This window comes from Phocoena phocoena, chromosome 11 (assembly GCF_963924675.1).
Source record: "Phocoena phocoena chromosome 11, mPhoPho1.1, whole genome shotgun sequence".
Classification (NCBI taxonomy): domain Eukaryota; kingdom Metazoa; phylum Chordata; class Mammalia; order Artiodactyla; family Phocoenidae; genus Phocoena; species Phocoena phocoena.
The window spans coordinates 60,286,409-60,306,913 of NC_089229.1; the positions used below are offsets into that span (position 1 = coordinate 60,286,409).

The 20,505-nt window shown below is 46.4% G+C and overlaps 1 protein-coding gene across 1 annotated transcript; it reads left to right on the top strand.

Annotated features, from left to right (window-relative positions):
* The first annotated feature begins 13,900 nt into the window (after window positions 1-13,900).
* On the top strand, window positions 13,901-20,283 carry ATP5MC2 (ATP synthase membrane subunit c locus 2). The gene is made up of 5 exons (XM_065887171.1): window positions 13,901-13,923; window positions 16,413-16,482; window positions 17,731-17,808; window positions 18,302-18,498; window positions 20,021-20,283. Exons 2-5 carry the CDS (start codon window positions 16,444-16,446, stop codon window positions 20,133-20,135), a joined length of 429 nt encoding a protein of 142 aa, XP_065743243.1. The 5' UTR covers window positions 13,901-13,923; window positions 16,413-16,443; the 3' UTR covers window positions 20,136-20,283.
* Window positions 20,284-20,505: the final 222 nt, after the last annotated feature.

Genomic DNA, 20,505 nt, shown 5'->3' on the forward strand with positions numbered 1-20,505 from the left:
GCTGAGGCACATCATCGTCAGCATTCGGCCTCTCACCCCATGATCTGCGTCCCAGGGAGGGTGAGGATTTGGCGTGAAGGGCAGAGCGGCGGGGGATCTCTGGCCCCCACCTTCCCCCACCCCCAACCCCAACTCAGGCTGCAGTCTCTCCTCGTTGTAGCAGAGCGAGAGCAAAGGGACGGGCAGTAAAGATGAGTGATGGCGCGGAGACAAGCAGAAATACACCATCATGAAAATGCTAATGACTCCTTGCTCTCTTTCTTTATGGTTGGAGTAATACAGACTTCAATCATAAAAACAATCTCCCAACATTTTAATGGGCTCCATCATGCCCGCACTTGTCGGTATATTTGAAGAATAAATCACCCTCCCCGCTCGGAATGAATTCGCTGTCAAACTCGGCTCCCTCGGAGAAAATGGATGGGGAGTGAGGATGGAGGGTGTTTTTTTTTGGGGGGGGGACAGTACTCCACCCCTCTAACTCCCTCCTAAACTGGGCTTTAGATCGTTGTGTGAGATGCCTGGATCGTGAATGGGAGGAAGGGGGCAATTGGGAATTTGGAGGAGCTGAGCCCAAAGGGAGGATTTGAGGCAACAGGAGGCAGGGACTGAGAGACTCCACACGGAGAGAAGCCGCCCCTTGGATGGACGTGGAAGAGAGAAAGGGGCAAGAACTGTCGTGGCATTGGACGGAAGGGGCAAAATCTTGACATTGAACCGAGAGAAGGCAAAGCAGACGCAAAAAGCATACAAATTCGCCTTATTTTATGCGTTATTTCGTCGAATTTCTTTCAGACTAGGCCTCAGGCAGAGGCGCCGACGGAAAAGTCTGAGATATCTCTTTGGGGGAAGAAGCCCAGGAGTTCCGGCTCTGAGCTTGCAAGTTTCAGTGCATTAAGCCACAGGTCCACGTCGCAGAGAAGCGGCTGAGTCCCTTGTAATTCTCATTTCCATACAGGTGGCCGTCAGCCAATGAAAACTTGGGATGCGCATACTGTGAGCAGCCAATCCTAGTTAAGGATGAGCCGAGCTAGCAAGCCTAATTGCATCTTGATTGGTTGTGATGTTGCTAGGCAGAAATGAGGTCTTGGAGATCGATGTGGGCAAGACCGGAGAGACAGGTGGATATGAAAATATCTGGAAACCTACACTCTTGAATTGTCATTTTTCTTCCCGAGCTCCTTCATTCTTAAAGGATTAATGGGGTCAAGGAAATGACTCTCCCTTTTCTCCTCCACAGTGGTACAGAGCCAAAGAGGTATCATATCGTTTCCCCAAAACGCCTTCAGAGAAATCTGGTGCTTCGAAGGTCTTCTAATCCAAAAAATCTCCAGGAGGTATTCCAGCCTCACGCTTGGTCTTCCCACTAAGGAAGTCCTTTCTGAGGCCTATCTTCAAGCCTCCCGGCTGTAGTTTAAGACCAATTTTCTCTAACATGCTCAGGAAACGGAGAAATCTTGCCCCAAGTTCTTCTTTCATACCGCGAGCCTCAGAGAGCAAGAGATTTCCCTACCTCCTGGCCACTCCACCACGACCCAAGGGTGCCCTGCAGACCCTGCGAAGGGTCAAGGCGGCCATATAGGGGCTATATCGTGGCATTCCCAAACCCGCAGCTTCCGCGCCTTCATTTGCATCTCATTTGCATAAACCCAGTTCTCCCCCCGCCCCAAGCCAAACTCACCAGCCTCTGCCCTTCTCCCCGCCACCCCAAGTCTGTAGCTCCTCTCCCTGTGCCTGACTCGCACCACCCCACACCCTACCCCTCTCACCAGCCGGCTTGCCCCACACGCCGGCGCACCCCCGCCTGCAGCCTCAGCTGCTGGAGACAGGGCGCCGGAGCCTCCCGCGGTTCCTGAGTCACAAACACCCCGGAGGCAGGAGGGGAGCGGCGGAGCGAGAGGCGGGGGCTGCAGCCTGGAGCTGCGAACCCGCTGGTCTGAACTAGACCATCCGCGAACAATATGCCACCATTTAAATCTGAACGCGCGCCAGCCGCCGATTGTGATGTTAATTCGGGGATGATTTAGGGGGGCGGGACGGAGTGGTGGCTGGCCTCTCTCTGTCAAATTGCTGTCCGGGGGCTTAATATTTGTAATTGAAGCTGATGAGGACTACGTCTCTGTTTACACTGATAAAAAAAAAAAGTCTGGGAGGGAAAAAGAGCAACTAAATTATGGGGCCGGGAGAAAAACATGATTAATCAAAGCTTTGAACTGTCGCCGTGTTCGAGGCCCAGTAAATCTCGCCCGGCCGGGGCCTGTGGAGGCCGGAGGATAAACCTCAGCCGCCCGGTGTTTGCCGCCCCTTTCTGTTTGCCTCTCGGTTAGCACGTCAATTAATTCGATAATTGGATTTGAAGAGATGTCAGGAGATTATCGAGGGGGAGCTAGGAGTGGATGTGGAAGAAAGGGTCCGGGGATGGCAAGGGAGGAGGCGAGAGCCGGCGGGGTCAGGTGGTGGAGGGACGCGGAGAGCCGGTCCTGCCCAGAGAGCAAGTCACCCAGCTCGCGAGGAGGAGATCCCACTATGAGCTATGAGCTCTGAATGGACCCATGATAACAAGCATCCTGTATACTAGGAAATATTTTTATTTAACTAGGAGTTGAGGGATGGAGTCACAGGAAGAAATTGGGTTCAGGGGTCCTTCTGCAGATCTCTCCATACTTCCCATCAGCCAAGACATTCATGAAGCCATTAAGGTCTTCATATATAACTTCTCAAAAAGGATACTCCTCTTATGAATGACACAGTATCACAAGCTGCCTCTGATACTATTGCATCAGAGGAGATACAAGGAGATGAAAGATGAGATTCAGGGAATTACCACCAGATTTAGGCAATTGAGGGTGGTAGAAAGACAAGAGGACTTGAATTCAAAACAAGAGGCTTTAAGACTGGTGATCAGAAGGGGCCGAGGACCAGAGAGTTGAGAGGATTTCTGCAGGTCACACAGCAAGCAAATAGCAGGGCTGGCTCAAGAACTCAGCTCTCCACTCTCCCAATTCATTGTGTAGCCAGCACAGTGTGGAATCAGACATCCTGGATTCAAGTCCTGTCTCTCCTGCTTCCTAGCTGTGCCTGAGCTTCCTCTTCTGTAAAGTGGGACAATAATCATACCGACTTCATAGGGTTGCTGTTAGGATTTAGCTAATTCATGTAAAGAAATCAGCAAAACATCCAGCACATAGTAAGTATTCAATAATAGCTGTTTTTTACCATGATGAATGGACACAGTTCTCATAACTCACAACCTGAATGACACAAATTGGCAAAAGGTATTCACCAATGCCTGTAAAATGTTTTGTGGTTTAATCACTAGGCCTTAAGGGAAGGAGTGAACACTGCCTTGAAAAGACAGTAGGCTCTCTGTTTTGATGACTCTAAAGAGCATTTCTCCCCTCAAACAAGTCTCACACCTTTATGTCTGCTAGAACTAGGTTCATATAGTAGGAGTACACCTGGAACAGCTGCATCAGGGGATTGTCATCCAGTTATTTCATTCATTCATTCATTCATTGAATGCCTAGTTGAAAAGCAGCATGGTTCATCAATCCATCAACCTCTACTGAGGAACCATTATATGCTCAACACTTCTGTAGGCAGTTATCAAACCATGAGTCTATTACTAGCTCCACTAGTGAAGAGGAGATATATATATATATATATATATATTTCATTTTTGTATCCCCAGTACCTGAACCCCAGTTCAGGCACTTGGGAACTCAGTAAATGTATATTAAATGAATACATAGACACTATGGGAAATGGAAGAGAAATAGAAATGTAGTTCCTTCCCTTAATAAGCTTAAACTCTCATTGGGGAGACAAGACTTGCATACATAAAAGGATAAGAGAACAGGACTTCGCTGGTGGTCCAGTGGTTAAGGCTCCATGCTTTCACTGTAGGGGCGCTGGTTTGATCCCTGGTCAAGGAACTAAGATCCCACATGCCGCTCCACCAAAAAAAATAAATAAATAATTTTTTTAAAATTTAAAAAGGATGGGCCTTCCCTGGTGACACAGTGGTTAAGAATCCACCTGCCAGTGCAAGGGACACGGGTTCCAGCCCTGGTCCAGGAAGATCCCACATGTCACGAAGCAACTAAGCCCGTGCGCCACAACTACTGAGCCTGCACTCTAGAGCCCGCGAGCCACAACTACTGAGCCCACGTGCCACAACTACTGAAGCCCGTGTGCCTAGAGCCCATGCTCCGCAACAAGAGAAGCCACCACAATGAGAAGCCCGTGCACTGCAATGAAGAATAGCCCCCACTCACCACAACTAGAGAAAGCCTGTGCGCAGCAACGAAGACCCAATGCAGCCAAAAATAAATAAATAAATAAATTTTAAAAAAAATTAAAAAGGATAAGAGAACAATATGAGACAGTAAACATGTTAAGACCATGAATAAGTTCTAGGTGATATAGACTAGGAAGAGCTCAGAAGAACTGGGGAGGGTTGTGGGCAAGGATGCTTACCATGGAAGGAGTGAGCCTGAAATAAAGAGTAGAATTTGGAATGGCTGAGAAGGAGAGAAAGGGCATTCCAGTTGCAGGAGTAGCAAGAGTGACAGCGCGTGGTAAGAATCTATACACGTTAAGCAACAATACAAGATCAGCTTAATAACAGGGCCAGTCTCTGTGTTTGCAAGACAGAATCCATCTGTGTTTGCAACCATGTGTTTCTTTGACCATGTTCCTGGTCCCCAAGAAATTATGTTTGGATTTTCTATTCTTTTAGATTATTCACACCTTCTTCCCCTATCTTAACCTGAAAAACAAGAATCAAAACAGTAACCAGCTGCTACCCTCAGCAAAACAAACAGATTGTAAAAGCAATTACGCTATTACCATTACTCATTCATCTGCATACAAGACAACTTACTCTCCCTCTTTCTCCCATATGGCCCCAGCCTGTGCTGGGATTACTGCTGCCTAGATTATTACTGTTTCCTTTATAAACTCATTTTTCCTGGACCCACTCCTCCCAGAAAAATTTACCTGAAACAAACTTCATATTTTTCCCCAGCCTCCATGGTCACTTTGAGGGAAACATGGTGGTGAGTGGGAAGAAAAACAATGTAAACTGAGCAGTGGTTATTAAATACCAGGTGCTTGGACTTCCCTGGTGGCCCAGTGGTTAAGAATCCACCTGCCAATGCAGGGGACACGGGTTCGAGCCCTGGTCCAGGAAGATCCCACATGCCGCAGGGCAACTAAGCCTGTGCGTCACAACTACTGAGCCTGTGCTCTAGAGCCCCCAAGCCACAACTACTGAGCAGCCCTTGTGCCACAACTACTGAAGCCCGCGTGCCTAGAGCCGGCACTCCGCAACAAGAGAAGCCACCGCAATTAGAAGCCCGCGCACTGCAACGAAGAGTAGCCCCTGCTCGCCACAACTAGAGAAAGCCCGCGCACAGCAACAAAGATCCAATGCAGCCAAGAATAAATTTTAAAAATAATAATAAAAATAAAATTAAAATAAATAGCAGGTGCTTTGCACATATTAGCTTATTTAATTCTCACAATAACCCTATGAGGTAGATATTATTATTGCCGTTTTACAAGAAAGCAAACAGGCTCAGAGAGTTTGCCCAGGTTCAAAGAAGAGTAAATAAATATCAGAATAGGGATTTGAACCCAGAGGGATTTGATTTCAGAGTCCATGTCCTTAGACCTGGCAAGAGGGACCTCTACCCTGGGCACCTGTTTTAGAGGGCCTCTTCCTTCTGCAGAGGGAGGATAACTCAAGGCCAAGGGGATGTGCCTACCTAGAGCTCATGCCTCCCTGCTCCTAGACCATGCTCCAGTTGCCAGAAGGTGCTGCCAAGCAGCACCAAGCCCACTTCTAGGGCCTCTTCCTGGGGTCCGATTTCCTGAAAGTACAGAAGGAGCTGCCAGAGAGCACACCATCAGCCCTGTTGGGGTGGAGTTTAAATGTGAGGCTGCCCCAAGCACGCTCTTTGGTGTGAGGCCCCTCAGGTAGTGGGACAGAGCCAGGAATGGCAAGAGAATCTGAGGGTCAGACTTGGGGCTGGAAGAGTCCCAGGATTCTAAATATAAATCTCCCAGCTGATATTGATTATATTTGTCAAGATAACAGGGTAGAACACGTTTTATGTAACAGTTTGTTAGCTTTGATTTGTAACTTGTACATATTTAGACATTTGGTATGTAGGCTCTATTTTTTTATCTTGCCCTGGGCCCCACGAATATTAGGGGGTGGGGCTGCTCATCTCACTCTAACCCTCTGACCCTTTTCCAACCAGGGAATGGCACCATTCAGTGACCCAGGCCAGAGAACTGAGCACCATCTTTACCACTCTCTTCTTCATCCCCCACAACAATCACTGAGGCCCACTGGTTCTTCCTTCTAAACCTCTTGAGCTCTCTACTTCTCCCCATCACCACCATCACCTCAGAGCTCAGGCCACCACCATCTCCCACCTGGATTCTGACGACAGCCCCTTATGGCGCTCCATACCCCCAATCCTGCCCCCTCTCATCCATTCTCCACACTAGACCTACAATGATCTTTGTAAAATGCAAATCTGATATTAAAAAATAAATAACTAAGTAAAACTAGGAAGAATGTTCGTGACCTAGAGTCTGACCCTTGCGTTTGTGAAAGCATTTGGAGAGTTCAAACTAATTTCTCAGCACATCCCCTCCTGGGAAAAAAAAAAAGTGCAAATCTGAGCTTCTCATTCTCCTGGTTAAATGGCTCCTGGATGCTTTCTGGATAAAATCCAAACTCCTTAGTTTGATGCTCAAGATCCTTCAGGATCTAGCCACCAACCACCAGTCTCTGCACCCTGCTGCACCCACAACTGTTCATTCTGACCGCAATGAATTACTTGCCCTTTGTGGAAGAGACCACTTTATCCCTCTCTTCAAGCTTTGTACTTACTACTCCTTCTCTATGGAACATCCTTCCATTCCCTTCCTATACAGGTCCTTTAAGTTTCTTGTAAATGTCACCTCTTCCTGGAAGCCTTCCTTGACTACTAGTTCTCAGGACTGGGATACATGCCCTTCCTATTCGTTCCCACAGCAACCAGTGCTTACCCATCTTATAACACTATTGAATTGTGTTGAAATTATTTGCCTTTTAAGGGCAAGGACTCTAACTGATTCACTGTTCAATCACTCACAAAATTTCTATTGAGAGCCTATTATGTGCCAGGCGCTTTTCTGAATGCTGAGGATACAGTGGTGACAAGGTCTCTGCACTAGTGGAGCTTATCTTCTAGTGGGGAAAAAAGCAATAAGAAATACCAATAGAGCTATGATAGTGCTAAAAAGAAAAATGAAGGAGGATAATGAGATAAAGAAGGGAAAGTGGTGGCTATTTAGATCAGGTGGTCAGGAAAGGCCTCTCTAAGTAGGTGATATTTGAGATGAGACCTAGATGAAATGAAAGAGTGAGCATGATCTGGGAGAAGACTGATCTAGGCAGAGGAAACAGCAAAGGTCCTGAGTGGGAACAAGTCTAGTGTGACTGAGGATCAAAACCTCATGTAGCTGAACCCTGGAATTTTTTTCTATGAGAACTGGAAAACCATTGGGAGGTTTTAAGTTACATGATCTGATCTACATTTTAAAAGATCACTTTAACTACTTATTGGGTGGAGAGCAGACCTTGGCAAGACTAAACTGGAATAGGTGGAACGGCTAGGAGGCCATTGTAGTGGTCCAGCAGGAGATGTCAATGACTTGGACCCAGCTAGATCTTGGAAGTGGTTAAGGGGTGAGCCAATGTGGGATATGTTTGTATTCCCAGAGTCTAGCATGATGTCTGGCTAGACATTCAATAAATATTTGATGAATTAATTAATCCAACTAATTGAAGAGTCTGAGCTGGAACTGAAATTATCCATCCTTTAAGCCGCTACTAAAATCCCAACCCCTCTAAAAACTGGAAGGAGATAGCTGCCACTGACAAAGAATCAAGACTAGGCTATATATATTTGTTAATTCCTTAAAATCCATAGGGACATGACAAATAACCCAACAGGAAAATGGGGCAAAAGACATACATGAATAGGCACTTCACAGAAAAAGAAGCATGAGTGGCCAATAAATATATGAAAAGATGCTCAGCCTTGTGAATAATCAGGCAAATATAATTAAATATAAATTCAAACCACCATTTTACATCCAACAGATTGACTAAATACCAAAGCTGGTAAGGATAGGGTAGCAACCCGAACTCTTATAAACTCTTATATTGGAAAACAATTTGCCATTATCCAGAAAAGTTGAAAAATTCATGTGCTACAACCCAGCAATTCATATATATGTACCCTGAAGAAACTCTTGCCTATGTATACCAGGAGAAATGCTCTGAGCAACATTGTTTGTAATGGTAAAAAGCTGGAAACAATCCTAAATACTCATTAACAGGGGAATTAATCAACAAATTGGTGGGCTATTATACATCAATGAAAATGAATAAACTATAGCTACCTACCTAAACTTGAATGAATCTTAGAAAGATAATGTTGAGTAAAATGAGCAAGTAAAGAAGTATACAAACAATATTATATCACTTTTAGAATGGTAGAAAAAAAAAGACCAAAATAAGCAATATGGTAAAAATCTGTTTATCTTGAAATGATAAACATAAAATTCAAGGATTACTATAGGAGAGATGCATGCGGGGCCCCTCGGTGGTATTTTTTTGATTGCGCTGGGTCTTAGTTGCCGCACGCAGGTTCGTCGCTGTGGCTTGCAGGCTTCTCTCTAGTTGTGGCCTGCGCTCTTGAGTGCGCAGACTTAGTTGCCCTGCATCATGTGGGATCTTAGTTCCCCGACCAGGGGTCGAACCCTCATCCCCTGCATTGGAAGGCGGATTCTTAACAACTGGACAACCAGGGAAGCCCCCCCTCAGCGGTATTAGTAATTTTTTTCTTTTCTTAAACTGGGGGTTGTTTAATGGATGCCCATTTTATTATTATGCTTCATAATTTATATAAAATGTCAGCTCTGAGGAGGCAAGGATTTTGTCTTATTTTATTCACATCTGTGTTTCCAGCACCCAGAACAGCGCCTGGCACGTAGTAGGATCTCCAAAAATATCTGTTGAATAAATGATATGCATTAATTGCATTCCTTTATGTGATTCATAAAAGAATGCAATTTTTTTAACAGAAGAAAAAAACCTACTTTTTAATCATGGTGTCCCTGGATCATTCTAGCTGGAAGTCATACTGCTTCCTCAACCCCTATAACCCATATAACCTATTAAATCTTGCTGCATATTATAGTTTTATATATATATATATGTCTTTCCTACTGATTATAAATTTATAAAGACAAGGGATTGTCCTTTCTCCTTTTTTATTCCCTTTCACAATACGTAGTACAATACCTCGCACATAGTACAGTAGATGCTCAGTTAATATTGGTTGATTACTTGAAGTCACAGGAGACAGGGCAAACCAGGAAGAATAGATCTATGTCATTTATATTTAAAGGTGAAAGAGAATTCAGTAATCATCTAGTGTTTTCCTACAAGTTGCAGTTGAGAAAACTGAAGTCCGGAGAGGTGAAGGGAATTTTTTCAGTCACATAATTAATTAAGAATAATCCCAAATCTAGGGACTTCCCTGGTGGCGCAATGGTTAAGAATCCGCCTGTCAATGTAGGGGACACGGGTTCGAGCCCTGATCTGGGAAGATCCCACACGCCACGGAGCAACTAAGCCCGCGCACCACAACTACTGAGCCTGCGCTCTAGAGCCGGTGACCACAACTACTGAGCCGCGAGCCACAACTACTGAAGCCCGTGTGCCTAGAGCCCATGCTCCGCAACAAGAGAAGCCACTGCAATGAGAAGCCCACACACTACAACGAAGAGTAGCCCCTGCTCACCACAACTAGAGAAGCACGCGCACAGCAACAGTGACCCAACACAGTCAAAAATAATAAATAAATAAAATTTTTCAAAACAAAGAACAGTCCCAAATCTAGATTCAGATCTCTAACTTGCTGTCCTTAGGTCTTCACAACATATCACAATGACTTTTATTTTCTGTTTTGTCTAGGTTCTTCCCAGCAAAAACTTGTTTGGCCATCCTTCTGTCACCAACCCTCCCACTGATTCCTCTCTTGCAATCCTGGATACTAATGACCCTTTTTCTTCCTCCATCTACTGTTTTCTTTCTCCAGGAGTAGGGAGGCTTACTGATGGCTCACTGTCATGCTGTCCTGGGGAACTGATTTAGCAAGAGAAAGTAGAAAAATCCTTCAGTCAGTGCCCACCAGCCCCAGAAGCTTGAAATTAACAAGTACAAATAAATAGAGGAGCACAGGACCCAAGAATAGTCCTTATTGGCAGTGCAAAGTTACCGCTTCAACTTGTACAAAACTGTTTGTCAGAAAGAGAATGCTAGAATGTTAATATTGGATGGAATCTTAGGGATCACCTACTTCTCCCCCTCATTTTTCCAAATGAGGACACTGAAACTTTGAGAGATGAAGTAACTTGCATAGTTACTCAGCTAGTTAGTAGCAAGGGCTGGGACCAGATTCCTAGTCTCCTGCCTCCAAGACAGCTGTTTTTTCCGTGCATCTGGCAACATGTGCATTTGACAAAATGCGTCACAAAGCAGTCTCCTCTTAAACCATCAGGAATGAAAAACAAATTATTCAAATCCTTCCTCTTCTCTCTGGCGATTTTTTTTCTTTCGTTTCTCTGTGTCCTAGTCTCCCTCTTTTTATCACTCTTCTGTTTCTCTGTGAATCCCTCTCTCTGTTTGGGTTTCAAATTGAACTGTAGCCTGCCTGCCTGATTCTCTTGATTTTTCTTCTCTAAGCTATTGTGTTTCTAGTCCAAAGACAAACTTGCATAAGCCAATCAAGACTCTTTCTTGGTGACCTTTGTGGAAAAGAACTCAGAATTTCTACATGAGAGGTGCTGGACCTCCCTCCTAGCCTATCCAGTCAATTAAAATGAGCCTCTGCCCACCCCCCACCCCGAGGGTTGTTAACCAATCCTGAGAAAGAAAAGATCAATCTCATTTCTTCATCACCGTGCAGGGAGGCGGCTACCCAGTCAGAATCTGCCACTAACAGTCATTAGGAAAACTGGCCAATCAGGCCAACCTTGTTACATGGTCTGGTAGGAAAAGAAGGGGATTGATTGGAAAGGATAGCTCTGGCTCCACACCCTTTCCTTCCTGGACCCCAGTTTTCCCTCAGTGAAGTGAAGGAAGGACCCTTTCCCAAGCCCTTAGTTAAGAAGATCCCTAGACCCTTAGCTAATGCTCTCTTGGATCATATTTTGTTGTCTTCAAATTCACCCCTCCACACATACCTCCAACCACTTTCTGTAGTCTCATGCCTACCGATTTAATTTCTATTTTCGAACCTGGTAGCAACAGTCCCCAGGATTCTCAGCCCTCCCCACAGATCTCCACCCACTAACCTGTCAAATAACTTCTTTTGTGTGATTTACGTAGGTAAAAAAGTTCAGTAAGTGATAGCTGAGTCTCTTTCAGGAGCTATCATTGCAAGAAGCTTGCACTAAAGTCTCTAGGGAGCAGAGCAGAATTGAGCTGCAATGCTCCCAACTATAACACTACTACCACTACCAACCAAAAAACTATTATTATTATTACTATTACTAGCATTTATTGAACTCTTACTGAGTTCCACGCCCCTTGCTAAAAGCTTCACGTATATTATCCCAATATTTGCTGCGGAGTAGGCACTATTATTATTCCCAACTTACATAAAAGAAGATCGATATAGAGGGATTAAACAGCTTGCCCAAGGTCACACAGCGATTTGGGAAACCAGGTATGTGAATCCAGAGCCCACCACTGCAGGGAGGTGAGGGAGAAATAAGCATTGCCGACTGTGCCACGGGCCCCTCCTCCAATTCTCCTTTGGATTGTTAGCGATATCTGAGCGTGGTCTAAATTGTCGCAATAAACAGCTGCAACAACCGGTTGGTGGTGGTGCCTCTTAAGAACTGTGGACTTTTTGCCTCGGAGGATATGAAGCCGAGAGCTAAAAGGAATTCAGTGTGGGCGGGGTGGGGGTGTCTGGGGACTTGAGGAGATATTCTTGCCAGTCTGTCTTTCCGTTCTCGTCTGAGCATCTTACCCCGTGCCTGGCACCGCCTGGTACTTGGTAAATACCTGTTGATTGATTCCCAAGGATCCCAGCTCCATTCCTCACCTACCCCCAACCCCACCCCAAGTCAACAACTGGAACTGGAGGGAGATCTGGGCATTTCAGGGGAACCAGTGAGAATCCTCATCGGCCTGGGATCGTGGATTTAGGAAAGGCGGGAAGTCTCCCACCCGTCTCTCCTCGCCTGCTTCTCCGATTTCTCCCCACTCCTTCCCCTCCCTTTCAGGAGTTCAGGGCCATAAAAATGCAGATGGAGGATCGGTGTGAAATAACAGGCCCATATAAATCCCTCTGCCGCCCGCCTGCAAGATGGATTGGCCGCATTGAAATTCCTCCGCGAGGATAATTAAACTCGGGGCCTCATCCGGGCAAAATTACATTCCTGTAATGGCGTCGCTCGGGGTCCCGGGAAATTGCTCCGTGGGCTTTCAGCGGCGGTTTTTATCGCCGGCCGGGGTGTGCCTGGCTGCAGCTCGCCTCTCCTCCGGGACCGTAAAGCTGCTGCCGTGATTTATCCTCCCCTTCTCCCAAATCCGATTAAATGGAGGAGCTCGGGGCCGGGGCGCCGCGGGGCCCGGGAGCCGGGAGGGGGCGGCGGGAAGGACGGGGCCAAGGAGGGGAGGACAAACGGCCCCTCAGAGGGTGGCGGATTTGGCTTTATTTACAGCCACAGCCTTCTTTTTATTTTTTATTTTTTATGGGGGTTTGGTGAGCTTTCCCCGTCTTTCTTGTGCTGCGTTCAAATACGATGCCTGGACGGCCGAGGTTTGGACATGAGGGGACGTGGGTACCGACCTCTCTCCAAAGGGTCCGGTCAGACCCTATGTGGGAGATAAAGCAGCCAAGAATAAGAGGTGAGGGCCAGGAAGCCCCCTACTTCCTCCCATTGGGGAAAGGACGAGCAAAAGGACACGAGGGAGAAGCCGAGGGGCCTCCATAAGAGCACCTCCTGTGGGGGCTGCTTCTCTTAACTCGTGTAAATAAAACCTGGGCGGAGGCACAGGCATGCTTGACGTGATCTCGCAACCTCACCTCAGGTCACTGATGCCCATTATTCCTTGACTGTCTCATGACTCAGGAAAGAAGGCTTAGGGTCAGGGCACTTGAATCCTAATCATCTTTAGCCCGTATCTTCTCGTTTGCTGATGCTGGTTTTCTCCTAGCTGATCACTAGAATAAGAAAGAAGGAGAGGGAAGTAAAGGCGAAGCCACAAGAGGCAGCTGGGGCATTTTGCTGACTATTCGCCCGTTGAACGGGTTTCCCATCCATAAAGCCAGGGTCCGCGGCAACAGAAGGAATCCCGTGACTTCATTTTCCTCCTGATACATTTTGGACACTGAACCCCAATCTTGATTGCATGCTATTTAACACCGAAATTCTGGGTAGTTTTGTTTATTTGTTTGTGTTTTGTTTTGTTTTGTTTTTTTAATGTGACTGCGCATGCTTGAAAAAGGGAAGCAAATCCAAGATCCCAAATACCGTGCAGAGCAAACCGCAGGCCACGTTACGGATCGGCTTACACTGCGGAGTGCCCTCATTTCTGCACACGGTCGGCTCCGCCTGCAGTTTCTCCTCTCAAACGCCAGGTGGAATGACTGGCCGAATGTCGCCACAGAGCTGGCAGGCGGCGCTGTGGCGCCTGGGCCGACCCTCAACTTTGCAATCACTCTATCCTTGGCAGAGCGACTCGTTGGTCCGGGCCGCGCATGAGCACAGCCTTCCTTTCGCTATTCCCGCCCTCTCCCCGCCTCTCTCTTGTCTTCTCGGCCCTGGGAGCAGGTAAGGCCTTGGGCCCGCGCTCCCGCCTCGCGCCGCGCACGCGCGGGCCCGAGGCGCCCCACCTTGCGCCAATGCTCTGAGAGCCTTACCTTGCATGCTCCCACCCGGGTCCTCACGCCCTCCCTTACCCTCCGTATCCCCGTGCTTTAGGGCTGCCCCTTCCGCGTGCCTGTGACCTCCAACCGCGCGGGCCTGGCGCCATCTTGGATGTCTCGTGGGTTGGGGGAGCGTGCCTTGGAGCTGGCGAAAGTCAAATGCCGGGGTGCTCATTTCACCTGTCCCGACTCATCCTTTACAAACGCTCTTTTCTCATTCTCTTGTCCTTTCAGAGCTGTCCCAAGCCCCAAACTCTCCCCTCCTATCTCTGCTTTCTCTTCACATCCTGATTCGTGCCTTTCTTATTCTGAAACCTCTAGATTTTTGGCCCCAGGACTTAAGGTGCCGAACAATGGAGATTGTGGATCGTCTCAAGACACCACCCCCTCTAGTCAGCACCTCTCGATTTAAAAAGTAAACCTTGAAAGTGGTAGAAATGAACAGAACAGCCAAAACACTCTCTCCGTTCAGACTGTGGCCTGGGAGAGCGATAGCAGAAAAGAGGCCGGTTTCTTTGGAACCACTGATTGTCTCTCAGCGCCGTTCTTTTCCTTCCACTGCGGTGAAGTTGGGAAAATCGCAAGTCGTGGGCCGACACTGAGGTTTTCCGTTAGAGGCAGGAGGCCTAAAAAGGGGTGGGGCCAGCATGGGGTAGTACCAACCGGCCAGCTTTCCTGTCGGGGGTTTACCGAGAGTCCCCGGACTCTGCCCACGAGAGGGAAAGAAGGTTAAGAAAGGGAATGGTTAAGTAGCAGCCCTGTAACTCCTTGACCCATCTACACTGAGGAAGAAACCCATGAATCTGGGTAGTGCTGTTGCCCAAGGTGATATTGAACAGGTGCAGACTTGGCCAAGGTTAGGTGGCCAGCGGAGGGGTCGCCACTTCATGCAGGCTCCCTTCAGTGCCACATCAGGCACTTTCCATATGTTATTTCATTTAATCCGCCTAAGAACTACATTTTACAAATGATGATATTGAGGATTTGTTGCCTTGGGGAAAAAACAGTCTTCCCTTTTTTAAAGCTTTAAAGAAATTTTGGGTTTTTGACCCAAGAAAACCTGAATAGTCTGACAGCACGATTGAGTTAGAGTTAGGGTATGGGCAGAAATCAGAGTTCTACACAGGACAAGAGTTGAAGACATCCATTAATCTAAAAGTAACTAAGATTCTGCATTCAGAAGTGTAATCTGGGAAAGTATTAGTCCAGCTCATTCAAGGAGGTGTCATTTAACAGGCCTAAGTAATCACTGAGTGTTTCAACCTGTAGCATATTAGAAAGCATTAAGAGTGAGAAGAGAAAAAAAAAGAGTGAGAAGAGTTCAAGTCCTGGCTGTACCACTACCATAGTTTCAAGACTGTTTTTAAGAACACGCTATGTACCTAAGAATCATTTGAGAAGCTTCATTGAAATAGAGGGTACTTGGGCCTTATTCCCAGAGATCTTGACCTGGAAAGTGTAAAGTGGGACCCAAGAGTATGCATTTTTTAAGTTTTCTTTTTTTTTTTTTTTTTTTTTTTTTTTGGCCGCAGCTCATGGCATTCGGGATCTTAGTTCCCGGACCAGCAATTGAACCCGTGCCCCCTGTGGTGGAAGCTCAGAGTCCTGACTACTGGACCGCCAGGGAATTCCCCCAAGAGTCTTTAAAGGGCAACATTTTGAGGCCCAGTGAAGCCTCGAGAAGAGTTTCTTTTGAGTAAGAGACTGAGGGAAACTTAGGCAAAAGATACTGGGGAAATTCATCAGACAACCCCAGCATGAGGCTATGGAAAGGGATAACAGGTCTTTTCTCTCTCTCTCTCTCTCTCTCTCTTTAATTTATTTTTGGCTGCATTGGGTCCTCGTGGGGCGTGCAGGCTTTGTCTAGTTGTGGCGAGCGGGTGCTACACTTTGTTGTGGTGCGCGGGCTTCTCATTGCAGTGGCTTTTCTGTTGAGGAGCACGGGCTCTAGGTGCACGGGCTTCAGTAGTTGTGGCACATGGGCTCAGTAGTTGTGGCTCGCGGGCTCGCGGGCTCTGGAGCACAGGCGCAGTAGGGCTTAGTTGCTCAGCGGCATGTGGGATCTTCCCGGACCAGGGCTTGAACCTGTGTCCCCTGCATTGGCAGGAGAATTCTTAACCACTGTGCCACCAGGGAAGTCTGGGATAACAGGTCTTAAAGCTGGGACCAAGGGGCTTCTTGTTCAGACCAGGAGAAGTCACTTGATTATAAGGAAATCTTAGAAGCTGTGTGGAGGAAATCCTGACTTCAGGGTTCTAATTCCATCTCTGCGGAGACTTGAGGTCAGTCACTGCTCTCTGGGCCATTTAAATTTTCCAGAGCACCTTTTCTGCTAATAAGGATGTCCTTTGGCAAGCAAGGACAATATTGACAATGCTGCTTCTGTAATTGCAGCTCTCCTGCCACGGCCCTTCAGCACCTGAAAATGTACGCTTGCACCAAGTTCATCTCCACCTCCTCCTTGGTGAGTACCTGCCTTTTCCAGGAAAGTTTTTAAGGAGAGGCATCTTGTCTTTTCCATTCTCCGACCTTGTTCTTCACAGCTGGGCCCTTCGCTGTGCTAGCCTGACAGGAGAGAATGAATGCTTCCCAGGCATTCCCCGCCTCGTGTCCCATGAAGGCCAGTTAATTCCTCTCATCCAACTATATTAGAAGAGTATAAATGAGAACCTAGGCTAAGATCAGGTTATTTCTAGACTGAAACTCTGTGTTCTTGTAAACTGGAACCCCACCAGAAATGGTAAACATGAGTTAAATTGCCTCAGTTGGACTGAATATGCACTGTTTACAGGATCTTGTCCTGAGTGTCAGAGAGCCGTAGCTGGGAGTTCCTTCTGGAAGCTTAAATTTGGGTGGGAAGCTAAAATACACATTGGGAAAATATATGACTCAGAAGCAACAGCATGGAAGAAATTACGAATTATTAGATCGTGGAGGCAATTGGTTCATTCACTCGTAAGTGAAAAGGAGTGATGCTGTTAGTAGATATTATTTATTGAACACTTACTGTGCCCGGCACTGAGTTTACCAGTTTGTATACATAATCTTATTTATTCCTCAAATCAAGCCTGAGCTATGTTATTCCCATTTGATAGATGAGAAAGCAGACTTAGAAAGATTTAAGTGACTTGTCCTAAGATCACAGAGCTGATACAGAGATAAGATTTGAATCTAGTTATATTTGACTAAAGCCCTGGCTGTTAACCACCATGTTGTCTGCTTTGGAGACACTGGCTTGGAGTTAGTCAGAAAAGGCTACCAGGATGGGGTAAATTTTCAGCATGGATTTTTGTGCCTATTTTCCAGAAGGGTGTGTTCAGGGAAAGATGTTCCAGTCATTGGCTTCCTTCTAATGGGCTGGCCATTACCAGTATATGTATAGATTTCTTGCTGAGCGAAAAAAATGCTTCTGAGGCTTAAATTTCTTCCCGTTCTCAAGGCCTGTAAAAGGGAATAGCAAGGGTAGGTAATTCCTTCCAAAAGGAAGTAGACTTTCTTCCCTTAAATCAGTGGAGAAGCCTAGGAAGCAAGAGAAATGGTGCCATTCTTGAATCTAGAATTTGCTTAAAAGTAAAAGAATAATTCCAGATTCTCTTTTGAGATTCTGAGTTCTAGCAAATGAATGGGGCATCTGAGTAAAAATTGAGGGTGGTTCTAAAACTCCTCTCCACAGCCTTCCTTGACTTTCTTGGCCTTGTGTTATTCCCACTAGATCAGGAGAACCTCTCCACTATTGAACCGATCACTGTCTGCAGTGGTGCTGAAGCGACCAGAGACAGTGACAGATGAGGTTCGTAATAAGTGGAATTGGGCCTGTGGGGGAGGGGGAGGGGTGGGGGTTGGGTGGGGAGGGTTACCTGACAGACCTAGTAGGGGGAGTGCTGAGGACTCCATATATGGTACCCTAATGTTCCAGCTTCTGCCACTGGCAGCGCATGTCCGTGTGTGCTGCTGCTGATAACTGCCATTACTTGACTTACTGTACTGACTTGAGTTGGGAGTGTTTAGTCCCAGGAAGATGATCTTCTCAAGGCATCAAGAACAGGCTAGGGCTTCAGTCTTACATTTCTAGATCATACCTGAATCTTGAAGGTATTTGACATCCACCTCTTGTATTTAAAAGTTCTGCTTGGCAGCATTTTAGGGAGTTTTCCAGGGAGTTAAAAGATTTTCTGTATGGGGGAGAAGCAGTGGGATTTGATAGCATAAAGGACTTAAATGGTACACAAGTTTCCAAAGCGAAAAAAGGGTTTCCTAAAAATTTTCTACCTACTTCTTCACAGAGCCACAGCAGCTTGGCAGCCCCACGTCCCTTGACCACCTCGCTTATTCCTAGCCGCAGTTTCCAAACCAGTGCCATTTCAAGGGACATTGACACAGCCGCCAAGTTCATTGGAGCTGGGGCTGCCACAGTAGGGGTGGCTGGCTCTGGGGCTGGAATTGGGACTGTGTTTGGGAGCCTCATCATTGGGTATGCCAGGTAAGATGGGCCCACCATTTGCTCTCTGATATGTTTCCAAAGGTCTGGGCAGCGACGGGGTTTTAGAGCTGCACTGTCCTATACGGTAGCCACTAGCCACCTATTGCTGTTTGAATGTAAATTTTAATTAACTGAAAGTACACAGACTTAAATTTTGTAACTTTTAATGTAACTCAGTGGCCACACGTGACTAGTGGCTGCCATTTTGGAAAGTTCTATTGGACAGCTTTGGTTTAGAGTAGGAGTCAGCAAACTAAGGCAGGATGTCCATATCTGGGCCACAGCCTGGTTTTGTATAGCTGAGCTAAGAAGGGTTTTACATTTTTAAAGGGTCATGAAAATAAAAAGGTAACAGAGACCATATGTGACCCACAAAGCCTAAAATATTTGCTGTCTGGCCCTTTACAGAAAAAGTATCGTCCCCATCCCGTTCCCGCACCCTCCCTCCAGTCTAGAGCTTCAGTCAGCATAGTGGCTTCACTGCCATTTGTCCCCATCCCTGGGAATTCCCCCATCACTCCTGGGAAAACTGCCTCTGCATCCAGCCCCATGGCTCCCTGACACTTGGGACTATTTGGTCCCCACCAACTCTGGGCAATTCACTGTTAGAACTAAATTAATCCTCTAGAGACCTGCAAGTTCTTTTAATGTTCTTGGGGAAATAAGGTTATTCTTAAGGATTTGTATGAAATAAGAAACTTCTGTGTCCACAATTCTGTTAAAAGCTGGCGTTGCTTTAGCTTATCCATCAAGGCTTCCAGAGGTGACAGAGTAAGGGAAATAGAAATTATATACTGACTTCCAAAGTTGGGAATCCTTTATGCCATTTTTTAATCATATCATCTAAACCTCACAGACCATTTGTATTCCAAAATCTTTTGACTATTTTGAAATGAGAGAAGTTATTTGTCCCTCTGGCTCCATTGTCCACAAGAACAGTGTTTTTCTAATTGTTTTACATAAAGCCCTAGGGTTCTGAGGCTATACCCCAGAGACTGTCTTAGAGAATGAAAGGGAAACCAATCAAACAAGACTTTCAAATCCCGCACTTTTTTTACAATTATACTTTAGATTTATGCATTTTGTATTTTGGGGTTCTGCTGCTTACAGTTTGGAGACACTGGTCTGATAGGCCCTGCCACTCCAGATACCTCTTCCATTCTGGTTGAGCCCTGGATAGTTGTGTCCAGACCCAGGAGTCTTAAGTTATGAGGAAGATGTGGGTGATCCAGTAGAGGCAGTAGTGTTTGTAGCTGGGCTGTGTTACAGAATTTCGGATTGTCCACTCCCTTTATTCATCTGTAGAGCCCTTGGTGTATCAGAGCAAGAATTGGGGCATGATGTCATCTCATTAAGTGAGATGATAGAGCCCTTGGTGTATCAGAGCAAGAATTGGGGCATGATGTCATCTCATTAAGTGAGATGATAGCTTGAGATGGATTCTCCCTGAGTCCACCTTTAATGATTGTCCTTTTCTTTGTGCGGACTAGAGATTCAGTCTTTTCTCCTCCCCTTCTCCCAGGAACCCTTCTCTGAAGCAGCAGCTATTCTCCTACGCCATTCTGGGCTTTGCCCTCTCGGAAGCCATGGGACTCTTTTGCCTGATGGTGGCCTTTCTCATCCTCTTCGCCATGTGAAGGAGCCGTTTCCACCTCCCATAGTTCTTTCTCCCGTGTCTTGTCTGCCCTGTATGTTCCTTTTCCTGTACCTCCCCAGGCAGCCTGGGGAAAGGGGTCAGCTCAGGGTTTGACAGAAGGAAGACAAATAGATACTGTATTAAAAAGATGTTTCTTGAGTCTCCTGTGTATATTTCTTTTCCACAATTGGCTGAATGCCTTGGTGAAAGTATAAGGCCTGGAGGTTAGTGATGGCGCTCAGCTCAACATGGGTCTGGGCTCACTTATTCTTCATTCTCTTAAGTTGGGAAAGCTTTATTCAAACTAGTGCTCCTTTTTAATAGTTTTCACCTGGGATGGCATGTTACCTTGGAGAACTGGGTCAATAGCA